Source organism: Oncorhynchus mykiss, chromosome 3 (genome assembly GCF_057628025.1).
Source record: "Oncorhynchus mykiss isolate SJ-2025 chromosome 3, ASM5762802v1, whole genome shotgun sequence".
Taxonomy (NCBI): Eukaryota; Metazoa; Chordata; class Actinopteri; order Salmoniformes; family Salmonidae; genus Oncorhynchus; species Oncorhynchus mykiss.
The window spans coordinates 69280333-69293818 of NC_143024.1; the positions used below are offsets into that span (position 1 = coordinate 69280333).

Sequence of the window (13486 nt, forward strand, 5' to 3'; positions counted from 1 at the left end):
GGTTGTATTTACAATAGTGTTGGTTCTTCACTGGTTGCCCTTGTGGCAACAGGTCACAAATCTTGCTGCTGTGATTGCATACTGTGGTATTTCACCAAATCAAGATGGGAGTTTATCAAAATTGTGTTTTTCTAATTCTTTGTGGGTCTGTGTAATCTGAGGGAAATATGTGTCTCTAATATGGTCAAGCATTTGGCAGGAGGTTAGGAAGTGCAGCTCAGTTTCCACCTCATTTTGTGGGCAGTGTGCACATAGCCTGTTTTCTCTTGAGAGCCAGGTCTGCCACTGTGTACAGTACTCTCTGTTTAGGGCCAAATAGCATTCTTGTTTGCTCTGTTAATTTTTTCCAATGTGTCAAGTAATTATATTTTTGTTTTCTCATGATTTGGTTTGGTCTAATTGTGTTGCTGTCCTGGGGCTCGGTGGGGTCTGTTTGTTTGTTTGAACAGAGCCCCAGGACCAGATTGCTTAAGGGACTCTTCTCCAGGTTAATCTCTCTGTAGGTATTGGCTTTGTATTTGAAGGTTTGGGAATCGCTTCCTTTTAGGTGGTTGTAGAATTTAACGTCTCTTTTCTAGATTTAGATCATTAGTGGGTATCGGCTTAATTCTTCTGCATGCATTATTTGGTCATTTACATTGTACGCAGAGGATATTTTGCAGAATTCTGCATGCAGTCTCAATTTGGTGTCTCATTTTGTGAATTCTTGGTTGGTGAGTGGACCCCAGACCTCCCAACCATAAAGGGCAATGAGTTCTATAACTGATTCAAGTATTTTTTGCCAGATCCTAATTGGTATGTCAGATTTTATGTTCCTTTTGATGATGGCATAGAAGGCCCTTCTTGCCTTGTCCCTCAGATCGTTCACAGCTCTGTGGAAGTTAACTGTGGCACTGATGTTTAGGCCGAGGTATGTATAGTTTTTTTTCTGTGCTCTAGAGCAACGGTGTCTAGATTTAATTTGTATTTGTGGACCTGGCAACTGGACCTTTTCTGGAACACCATTACTTTTGTCTTACTGAGATTTACTGTCAGGGCCCAGATCTGGCTGACTCTATGCAGAAGATCTAGGTGCTGCTGTAGGCCCTCCTTGGTTGGTGACAGAAGTAACAGATCATCATCAAACAGTAGACATTTGACTTCAGATTCTAGTAGGATGAGGCCGGGTGCTGCAGACTGTTCTAGTGCCCTTGCCAATTTGTTGATATACATGTTGAAGAGGGTGGGGCTTAAGCTGCATCCCTGTTTCACCCCACGGCCCTGTGGAAAGAAATGTGTGTTTTGCCCATTTTAACCCCACACTTGTTGTACATGGATTTTACAATATGTTTTCCCCCAACACCACTTTCCATCCATTTTTATAGCAGACCCTCATGCCATATTGAGTCAAAAGCTTTTTTGAAGTCAACAATGCATGAGCAGACTTTTCCTTTGTTTTGGCTGGTTTGTCAATTAGGGTGTGCAGGGTGAATATGTGGTCTGTTGTACGGTAATTTGGTTAAAGCCAATTTGACATTTGCTCAGTATTCAGACCCTTTACTCAGTACTTTGGCTGCTGGGCCCTCAGGTAATTTGTGCCTAATGTGAATTATAATGTACCTGGGGGGACCCTTGTCTGTCCTCTGACAACAGCTCCAGGGCATGCCTAGTGTTTGGGCACCAGTGTTCTAGCCACTTTGTGTTGGGGAAAATGTTTATGCTCTTGAATGTATTTGGCATTTGAGTTAATGAGGAGCACACTTTCTGCTTTTGTGTGTCCCCAGTGGATGTGTGGGGGTTGTCAGGAAAGCTATCGGGGGAGCTGACAGGGGGTCTGTTCGGTTGGTGGGTCCTGTACTGTCTGTCCCATTGTGGTGTTGAGGTTGTGGTTGTGGTCGAGGTCTGAGGTGGGCTGTTCTGCTGGCTTTTCAATCTCACAGGCACAAACATGACTCGAGTCACGTGACCACAGTAACCTCCCACTTTTAATGAAAGTGGCAGATTAATATTTTTTTCTCATCTGATATTTCGCTTAAAAGACTCACGTCACAAAAAATGAAATTTAACAATATACCACATGACTTCTTACTAGTAATACATTTATTGTTATAGAAATGTTACAAAGCATGCTCATCTGTTTTTTTTTTTTTGTGTGTCTAATTTGAGCAACAACAACAAATATTTTGGCTGGTAAAAAGAAAATCTGAGTGGCTGGTACTGTAGATTTATTTATCTAACTGCCACAGTGGCTGGTGGACCAAAAAGTTCATTTTATGCCCTGCTCACAGCTTTACCATAAAGTGAAGTGAATTCTCAACAACAAAGGATCATAATTACTTGTGTCCTGCCTGAGGCGGCTCAGATGTGAGCCACACATTTTTGTAAATATAACAAACCATGAGAAAATACCCATTCTCAATATTGATCATGTCGCATTTGACATTACATGGACTCTAGCCATGCTGACTAAAATTGTAATTATTTTTTAAGTCCGTATGGAAACTTGGACTCATGCTTCTCTTATCCATCTGCAGTTATGCTTGATAAGGTTTATTTGTCAATGTGCTTTGATATTTTGGGTTGTGAAATAAATATGGTAACATCAAAATGTATTTGTTGCATACACAGTATAGCAGATGTTATAGCAGGCGCAGCAAAATGCTTATGTTACTAGCTCCAAACAATGCAGTAAAATGTCAAACAAGTACACACATTTTTTTTTAGGCTATATATTTTTTTACAAGAAATATCAGAACTAATCCAATTAACAACCAAAATAGCACTGTAACAGTAAACCAGATGCAATCTTTACACTAGATATACTAAGAATATGTACAGCAGTAGATACTGTATATTTGTGAGCTTTGTCAAGAATCCAGTATATAAATAAATATGTGGTGTGTATAAAGTGTAACTAAAATGCAATGTCGAATGCGGTGTTTAAATACACGGTACAAAACCCCATTTCAAATGGATAGGATTGTAGGAAATTAGCATCCGGAATATAAATATTTGTGAATGTTGTGTAGACAGTATGTGAAAAGAAAAGTTATGTACAGCAGTAGTTATAGGATAAGCCTTGAATAGAATACTGTATATAAACTCAGCAAAAAAAGAAATGTCCCTTTTTCAGTACCCTGTCTTTGAAAAATAATTCGTACAAATCCAAATAAATTCAGATCTTCATTGTAAAGGGTTTTAACACTGTTTCCCATGCTTGTTCAATGAATCATAAACAATTAATGAACATGCCCCTGTGGAATGATCATTAAGACACTAACAGCTTACAGATGGTAGGCAATTAAGGTCACAGTTATGAAAACTTAGGACACTAAAGAGGCCTTTCCACTGACTCTGAAAAACACCAAAAGAAAGATGCCCAGTGTCCCTGCTCAGCTGCGTGAACGTGCCTTAGGCATGCTGCAAGGAGGCATGAGGACGGCAGATGTGGCCAGGGCAATAAATTGCATTGTCCACACTGTGAGACGCCTTTGACAGCGCTACAGGGAGACAGGACGGACAGCTGAGTGCCCTCGCAGTGGCAGACCATGTGTAACAACACCTGCACAGGATCGGTACATCCGAACATCATACCTGCAGGACAGGTACAGGATGCCAACAACAACTGCCCGAGTTACACCAGGAACGCACAATCCCTCCAGTGCTCAGACTGTCCGCAATAGGCTGAGAGCCTGGATTGAGGGCTTGTAGGCCTGTTGTAAGGCAGGTCCTCACCAGACAACACCGGCAACAAGGTCGCCTATGGGCACAAACCCACCGTCGCTGGACCAGACAGACAGGACTGGCAAAAAGTGCTCTTCATCTGACGAGTCGCGGTTTTGTCTCACCAGGTGTGATGGTCGGATTCGCGTTTATCGTCGAAGGAATGCTTCTACACCTGCATTGCTTGCTGTTTGGGGTTTTAGGCTGGGTTTCTGTACAGCACTTTGAGATATCAGCTGATGTACGAAGGGCTATATAAATACATTTGATTTTGATTTGATTTGAATGAGCGTTACACCGAGGCCTGTACTCTGGAGCGGGATCGATTTGGAGGTGTAGGGTCCGTCATGGTCTGGGGCGGTGTGTCACAGCATCATCGGACTGAGCTTGTTGTCATTGCAGGCAATCTCAACGCTGTGCGTTACAGGGAAGACATCCTCCTCCCTCATGTGGTACCCTTCCTGCAGGCTCATCCTGACATGACCCTCCAGCATGACAATGCCACCAGCCATACTGCTCGTTCTGTGCGTGATTAGGCATGCAAGACAGGAATGTGACAGTGTTCTGCCATGGCCAGCGAAGAGCCCGGATCTCAATCCCATTGAGCACATCTGGGACCTGTTGAATTGGAGGGTGAGGGCTAGGGCCATTCCCCCCAGAAATGTCTAGGAACTTGCAGGTGCCTTGGCAGAAGAGAGGGGTAACATCTCACAGCAAGAACTGGAAAATCTGGTGCAGTCCATGAGGGGATGCACTGCAGTACTTAATGCAGCCGGTTTGCCACACCAGACACTGACTGTTACTTTTGAGTTTGACCCCCCTTTGTTCAGGGACACATTATTCCATTTCTGTTAGTCACATGTCTGTGGAACTTGTTCAGTTTACAGTATGTCTCAGTTGTTGAATCTTGTAATGTTGATACAAATATTTACAAGTTAAGTGTGCTGAAAATATACGCAGTTGACAGTGAGAGGAAGTTTACATATAAAGTGTCCAGAGTTGAATTATTATTATTTATTTTATTTAACCTTTTATTTAATTAGGCAAATCAATTAATAACAAATTCTTATTTACAATGACGGCCTACCCCCTAACCCGGACGACGCTGGGTCAATTGTGCGCCACCCCTATGGGACTCCCTATCATGGCCGGTTGTGATATAGCCTGGAATCAAACCAGGGTCTGCAGTGATGCCTCTAGCACTGAGACGCAGTGCCTTAGACCGTTGCACCACTCGGGAGCCCCAATGACTATGTACAGCCGTCTCTAAGGTTCAGGACAGGGTACTACTGGTATGCTAGTGGTGACTGTTTAAGAGTGATGGCCTGGAGACAGAAGCTGTTTATCAGTCTCGGTCCCAGCTTTGCTGTATCTGTAATGTCTCTGTCTTCTAGATATAGCTGGGTGAACAGCCTGTGGCTCAGGTCCTTGATGATCTCCTTGGCCTTCCTGTTACACAGGGTGCTGTAGATATCCTGGAGGGCAGGCAGTGTGCCCGGGATGATGTGGTGGAAAAAGTACTCAGTTGTTATACTTGAGTAAAAGTATAGATACCTTAATAGGTTACTCAAGTAAAAGTGAAAGTTACCCAGTAAAATTCTAAAAGTATTTGGTTATAAATATACTTAAGTATCAAAAGTTAATGTAATTGCTCAAATATTTGTATTTTATATTATTTCACCATTATTTAACCAGGTAGGCAAGTTGAGAACAAGTTCTCATTTACAATTGTGACCTGGCCAAGATAAAGCAAAGCAGTTCGACACATACAACAACACAGTTACACATGGAGTAAAACAAACATGCAATCAATAATACAGTAGAAAAATAAGTCTATATACGATGTGAGCAAATGAGGTGAGATAAGGGAGGTAAAGGCAAAAAAAAGGCCATGGTGGCAAAGTAAATACAATATAGCAAGTAAAACACTGGAATGGTAGATTTGCAGTGGAAGAATGTGTGAAGTAGAAATATAAATAATGGGGTGCAAAGGAGCAAAAATAAATAAATACAGTAGGGGAAGAGGTAGTTGTTTGGGCTAAGTTATAGATTGGCTATGTACAGGTACAGTAATCTGTGAGCTGCTCTGACAGCTGGTGCTTAAAGCTAGTGAGGGAGATAAGTGTTTCCAGTTTCAGAGATTTTTGTAGTTCGTTCCAGTCAGTGGCAGCAGAGAACTGGAAGGAGAGGCGGCCAAAGGAAGAATTGGTATACTTAAGTATCAAAAGTAAACATAGCAAATTCCTTATATTAAGCAAAGTAGATGGCACCATTTGCTTGTTTTAAAAATGTACAGATAGCCAAAGGCACACACTCAGACATCTATACTTTTATAAACGATGCATTTGTATTTAGTGAGTCCGCCAGATCAGAGGCAGTAGGGATGGCCATGTGTTCTCTTGATGAGTGAGTGAATTCGTCCATTTTCCTGTCCTGTTAAGCATTCAAAATAGTACTTTTGGGTGTCAGGGAAAACGTATGGAGTAAAAAGTACATTCTTTTCTTTAGGAATGTAGTAAAGTAAAAGTTAAGATTCCCCCCAAAACTACTTTAGTAGTACTTTAAAGTATTTATACTTAAGTACTGGGGCTGATCTCGCCAACCTCTGGAGAGCCCTGCAGTTGCGGGCAGTGCTGTTGCCGTATCATGCGGCGTTACAGCATTTAGAAGTTTGTGAGGGTCTTAGGGGCGTTGGTCCTCAGTGATGTGCACGCCTAGGAACTGTAAGCTTTTTAGCCTCTCCATAGCGGCCCATTCGATGTGGATGGGCGATCTGTATTTAACATATGATCTGTAATACATATAATATATCTTATTCAATTAAATTTCAATTTGACACCATTGACACCAAATGTAAAACTGTTCTCTGTTTAGGCCACACGATGTCACTAAAGACTCGTGGCACTGGCTTGACAGGTTTCAGAGCATCGGAATGGGAGTCAAATGGGTGGCACAATTTCGCCTCCCTTTAGTTCTAAAGGTTCTGAGTTGCTGTAGCACTCTCTTCAAATTAAGAAACGGTGCATTCACGGAAGTACTGGTTACATAGATGGCCATATGATCCAGGAAATGAAATATATTTATCTAGTAGAGTGAAGTAGTGAACAACAGAAATGTGCATGCGTCAATTTCCAAGTGCCAAAATCCCCAGATTGACGCGTGCGCACGACAATCCCATTCTTTGTCCACCAAACGGCATTCCGGGGTGGAGACTGAGGTGCCTCGATGCTACTGTCATAACCCGACAATATTTACGAAGCTGTCAGACTTCAGATGTTTGTGTTGCTCTTTCTGAACAGGGTATGGTAAGTACGATATTAACCTATTCAAATGTATTCATTCATGCTTTCATTCAGAGTAGATGCTCACATTGTGTGTTCTGGCAGCTACACTAGCTGTGTGTGATCGGACGTTTAGCTAGCTAATCAATGAAAAAGGGTTAGCGCCATCTAGCTTGCTTGCTAGCTAGCTAGTTCGTTCAAATACAGGGTTTCTACTGTAGCGGTTGACTATGATCCATAGGAACACTCGTCAAAATATGCAATTGTTTTTATTGTGTTTCCACTGAACTACTGCATTTTTGGTTTATTTGAACCAGATAGCGCCTGACTAAGTAATAACGGTTTAGCAATATGAGTGAGACGAATGGATACGGCTGCTGTTGCTTTTAGTTATCTGTCAACCACAAGCAAATACAAAAACTAACTAGGTAATGTTAGCTACAGTACTAGGCTACTGTACAAAGATTCAAACACAAGGATGTTGGTCAGAATTATATCTGTTCATTCATTTTAGCTAAACGTTTGGTTTCTCTGACGTACATTCAGACAGTGTAAATAACAAAACAAAAGAATGGTGTCTTACAAGTCCTACGTTTGTTGTATGACTGCTTAGTTTGTGGGTAGCTTTAGGACACTGCATCCGGAGTCTGTGTATTGATTGGACACCAACCAATTAAGACTCACGATGATGTGTCCCAGAGCTAGGTTGTGGGTCTGAAAGTCTTTGTTTGAATAATCCTTTGTGAGTGTGCTGTGTCTATTCATGCAATCTGACAGTACCCACAAACTGAGAACCATGCTAATAAAACCGTACAGTTGACATGAAATTAGATGATATAACCTGGTCCCAAAACTCACATGGCATAACAACTACCATGGGAGTTAGTAAAACAACACAGACTTAGGCCAGGGTATATCACTGCTGCATTTACAGTTATTTATTTGACAGATATTTCATATAAGATATACTTCATGGTTCTTAGTATGTGGGTAATGTCAGAATTTCTCGCAGTGCAAATCTCTAGCCCTTTACCAGTTTGGCATATCTGACCAAACACTTTGACTACAAATGTATTGTCCAGACAGAGACATGTTCTACGTACTTAGGAGAAGTAGGCATTGCTCGCTGGCAGGTCACTTCATACACAAACAAAGCCATCTTATTTGCAGTGAACAAGCTGTCAGCATGTCAAAGAGAGAGAGAGCAAGTGGTATGAATGTGTTTGAAATGGCATGTGTCAACGCTGCAGTAACACACTGGGTTTGGGGGCTCCTGTGAATTCTTCACTGACCCCAGTTGCCATGGCGGCAGGTTGTTGAGCATTTACTATTTGAAGAGAGGAGGGTGGGATTGTGTTAACTGTCTCCCCTTCTCTATCCTTGACCCCGGTAGGGCTTCCTGGGAACCAGGGACCACTAAGTTATGAAGCTCTTTCCTTCCAGACCTTCCCTGTACTCCAGTTACTGTCACAGCCTAATCTTTACCCGCTGCTGCTCTCCCAACCACCATCTCTGCTGTCCCAACCACCATCTCTGCTCAGCCTGGTACTAGCAGCTTGACTCACTTCATCACAAAGAAGAAAAAAAAGGAAAGAGAGAGGGAGAAGAGATCCCTCCCCAGCTGCCATCCAGACACACATGGTGCATAGCTGCCATTCTCTAGGCTCCATCTATCCCCATGACCTGGCCTCCAGCTAGCTCCTGGCACACATGACATAGCCTAGCCTAGCCCAGGGCCTGCCCAAGGGATATAAATAGGCAGCATCCAGCTAGTGTGTGGAGTGTGCACTTGTTTCCTTTTTTTCCCGGGTCATACACACGCCTAGTAGGGGTCACACCCATTTGTTTTCTGTCTTCCCTCTGCCTGGAGCAGTGGTAATTAGTGGTGGGACCGAGGAGAGAGTGACGAGGCAGAGACCATGGAGGTCAATATGGAGTATTGTCTGGCCCAGGTGGTGCAGAAAGACCTGGGGCGGAAGGTGCAGGTGGGACAGGAGCTCATAGATTACATCGCGGATAAGGAGAAGTCCCAGGACCTGGAGCAAGACCAGACAGCTCTGGACAGGATGGTGGACGGCATCGCTACCACCTGGGTCAACTCCTCCAATTTCAAGGTAAGGAGGGTATTCATACCCCTTGATGTATTCCTTATTTTGTTGTGTTACAGCCTGAAATGAAAATGTGTTAAATAAAAAAAATTCTGTAACTAGGACACTCAAAAACACTCAATGTCGTATTGGTAAGCAACTGCAGTGTATATTTGGCTTTGTGTTTTAGGTTAATGTCCTGCTGAAAGGTGAATTTGTCTCCCAATGTCTGTTTGATAGCAGACTGAATCAGGGTTATGCCAGTGCTTACCTCTATTCTGTTTCTTTTTATCCTGAAACTCCCTAGTCCTTGCCGATGACAAGCGTACCCATAAAATGATGCAGCCACCATTGTGCTTGAAAATATGGAGAGTGGAACTCAGTAATATGTTGTATTGGATTTGCCCCCAACATAACACTTTGTATTCAGGACATAAAGTTAATTTCTTTGCCATGTTTTTTGCAGTTTTACTTTTGTGCCTTATTTCAATCAGGAGGCATGTATAATACTATTTTTATTCTGTACAGTCTTCCTTCTTTTCACTCTATAATTTAGGTTAGTTTTGTGGAGTAACTATAATGTTGTTGATCCATCCTTTTCTCCTATCACAGCCATTAAACTCTGTAACTGTTTTAAAGTCACCATTGGCCTCATGGAGAAATTCCTGAGCAGTGTCTTCCTTTCCGGCAACTGAATTAGTAAGGACGCCTGTATCTTTGTAGTGATTGGGTGTATCGATACTTTGAACTTCAAAAGTGTAGTTGATAACTTAACCATGTTCAAAGGGCTATTAATGTCTGCTTTTTTTTATTGCTACCCATCTACCAATAGGTTCCCTTCTTTGCAAGGCATTGGAAAACCTCCCTGGTCTTTGGTTGAATCAGTGTTTGAAATTCACTGCTTTACTGAGGGACCTTACAGATAATTGTATGTTTGGGGTACAGAAATCAGGTAATCATTCAAAAATCATGTTAAACACTATTATTGTAGGGGCCTCCCGAGTGGTGCAGGGGGGGGGGCTTTACTTGTCCTATCGCGCTCTAGCGGCGGGCCGGGTGCCTACAGGCTGACTTCGGTCGTCAGCGAATGGTGTTTCCTTCGACACATTGGTGCGGCTGGCTTCTGGATTAAGCAGGCGGTGTTAATAAAAAGAGCAGTTTGGCGGTTCATGTTTTAGAGGACGCATGACTAGACCTTTGCCTCTCCTGAGCCCGTTGGGGAGTTGCAGCGATTTTTTTATTTTTTATTTTTTTATTTTTTTTATTTCACCTTTATTTAACCAGGTAGGCTAGTTGAGAACAAGTTCTCATTTACAACTGCGACCTGGCCAAGATAAAGCATAGCAGTGTGAACAGACAACAGAGTTACACATGGAGTAAACAATAAACAAGTCAATAACACAGTAGGAAAAAAAAAGAGTATATACAGTGGGGCAAAAAAGTATTTAGTCAGCCACCAATTGTGCAAGTTCTCCCACTCAAAAAGATGAGAGGCCTGTAATTTGTCATAGGTACACTTCAACTATGACAGACAAAATGAGAAAAGAAATCCAGAAAATCACATTGTAGGATTTTTAATGAATTTATCTGCAAATTATGGTGGAAAATAAGTATTTGGTCAATAACAAAAGTTTATCTCAATACTTTGTTATATACCCTTTGTTGCTGGTATTTTGGCCCATTCCTCCATGCAGATCTCCTCTAGAGCAGTGATGTTTTGGGGCTGTTGCTGGGCAACACGGACTTTCAACTCCCTTCAAAGATTTTCTATGGGGTTGAGATCTGGAGACTGGCTAGGCCACTCCAGGACCTTGAAATGCTTCCTACAAAGCCACTCCTTCGTTGCCCGGGCGGTGTGTTTGGGATCATTGTCATGCTGAAAGACCCAGCCAAGTTTCATCTTCAATGCCCTTGCTGCTGGAAGGAGGTTTTCACTCAATCTCACGATACATGGCCCCATTCATTCTTTCCTTTACACGGATCGGTCGTCCTGGTCCCTTTGCAGAAAGACAGCCCCAAAGCATGATGTTTGCACCCCCATGCTTCACAGTAGGTATGGTGTTCTTTGGATGCAACTCAGCATTCTTTGTCCTCCAAACACGACGAGTTGAGTTTTTACCAAAAAGTTATATTTTGGTTATCATATGGTCAGATGAATTCTCCCAATCTTCTTCTGGATCATCCAAATGCTCTCTAGCAAACTTCAGACGGGCCTGGACATGTACTGGCTTAAGCAGGGGGACACGTCTGGCACTGCAGGATTTGAGTCCCTGGCGGCGTAGTGTGTTACTGATGGTAGGCTTTGTTACTTTGGTCCCAGCTCTCTGCAGGTCATTCACTAGGTCGCCCCGTGTGGTTCTGGGATTTTTGCTCACCGTTCTTGTGATCATTTTGACCCCACGGGGTGAGATCTTGCGTGGAGCCCCAGATCGAGGGAGATTATCAGTGGTCTTGCATGTCTTCCATTTCCTAATAATTGCTCCCACAGTTGATTTCTTCAAACCAAGCTGCTTACCTATTGCAGATTCAGTCTTCCCAGCCTGGTGCAGGTCTACAATTTTGTTTCTGGTGTCCTTTGACAACTCTTTGGTCTTGGCTATAGTGGAGTTTGGAGTGTGACTGTTTGAGGTTGTGGACAGGTGTCTTTTATACTGATAACAAGTTCAAACAGGTGCCATTAATACAGGTAACGAGTGGAGGACAGAGGAGCCTCTTAAAGAGGAAGTTACAGGTCTGTGAGAGCCAGAAATCTTGCTTGTTTGTAGGTGACCAAATACTTATTTTCCACCATAATTTGCAAATAAATTCATTAAAAATCCTACAATGTGATTTTCTGGATTTTTTTTCTAATTTTGTCTGTCATAGTTGAAGTGTACCTATGACAAATTACAGGCCTCTCTCATCTTTTTAAGTGGGAGAACTTGCGCAATTGGTGGCTGACTAAATACTTTTTTGCCCCACTGTACATTGTGTGCAAAAGGCATGAGGAGGTTGGCGAATAATTACAATTAGCACATTAACACTGGAGTGATAAATCATCAGATGGTCATGTGCAGGTAGAGATACTGGTGTGCAAAAGAGCAGAAAAGTAAATAAATAAAAACAGTATGGGGATGAGGTAGGTAGATTGGGTGGGCTATTTACAGATGAACCATGTACAGCTGCAGCGATCGGTTAGCTGCTCAGATAGCAGATGTTTGAAGTTGGTGAGGGAGATAAAAGTCTCCAACTTCAACGATTTTTGCAATTCGTTCCAGTCACAGGCAGCAGAGAACTGGAAGGAAAGGTGGTCAAATGAGGTGTTGGCTTTAGGGATGATCAGTGATATACACCTGCTGGAGCGAGTGCTACGGGTGGGTGTTGCCATCGTGACCAGTGAACTGAGATAAAGCGGAGCTTTACCTAGCATGGACTTGTAGATGACCTGGAGCCAGTGGTTCTGGCGACGAATATGGGAGGGAGGGCCAGCCGACTAGAGCATACAGGTCGCAGTGGTGGGTGGTATAAGGTGCTTTAGTGACAAAACAGATGGCACTGTGATAAACTGCATCCAGTTTGCTGAGTAGAGTATTGGAAGCTATTTTGTAGATGACATCGCCGAAGTCGAGGATCGGTAGGATAGTCAGTTTTACTAGGGTAAGTTTGGCGGCGTGAGACAAACTCGCAATTGGATATCACCCCTTTGTTAAATTGGGGAGAAAAGGGGGGGGGGGGGTAGTAGAGTGAGTCCATGTGACCTGTTAAGCACATTACACTTGAACTAATTTAGGCTTGCCATAGCACTTAATACTTATTGACTCAAGACATTTCAGCGTTTCATTTTTAATTCATTTGTAAAAAATAAACACAATTCCACTTTGACATTATGGGGTATTGTGTGTAGGTCAGTGACACAAAATCTCAATTGAATCCATTTTAAATTCAGGCTGTAACACAACAGAATGTGGAAAAATTCAAGCGGTGTGAATACTTTCTGAATGCACTGTACAGTTAGAGAGAAGCTAGATAGCTCCATGTCTGTCATCACGTAGAGATATGAAGGATTTCATGAGTGTAGCTAGCTACATGTCATCGTTCAATAGAGAGAGATATCAGTCACTGGAGATATTGAGAGTAGAGTATTGATATTGACTATTGGATGTTCTTATAGGCACTATAGTATTGCCAGCCTAATCTCGGGAGTTGATAGGCTTGAAGTCATAAACAGCGCAATGCTTGAAGCATTGCGAAGAGCTGCTGGCAAACGCAGGGAAGTGCTGTTTGAATGAATGCTTACGAGCCTGCTGCTGCGTACCATCGCTCTGTCAGACTGCTCTATCAAATATCAAATCATAGACTTAATTATAATATAATAAACACACAGAAATACGAGCCTTAGGTCATTAATATGGTCAAATCCGGAAACTTTTATTTAGA

At 42.5% G+C, this 13486-nt stretch overlaps 1 protein-coding gene across 44 annotated transcripts in view; it reads left to right on the plus strand.

Annotated features, from left to right (window-relative positions):
• The first annotated feature begins 6672 nt into the window (after positions 1–6672).
• Positions 6673–13486, plus strand: part of clasp1a (cytoplasmic linker associated protein 1a) — a 106223-nt gene continuing 99409 nt past the window's right edge. For 37 of the 44 annotated variants that reach the window (XM_036974753.2, XM_090230013.1, XM_090230022.1 and 34 more), the window contains exons 1-2: positions 6673–7007; positions 8377–9097. In XM_036974753.2, the coding sequence (XP_036830648.2) occupies positions 8903–9097 (195 nt within the window). In that variant the 5' untranslated portion in view covers positions 6673–7007; positions 8377–8902. The remainder of the gene's footprint in view (positions 7008–8376; positions 9098–13486) is intronic. The other 7 variants (XM_090230005.1, XM_090230012.1, XM_090230008.1 and 4 more) reach the window with 1 other exon arrangement.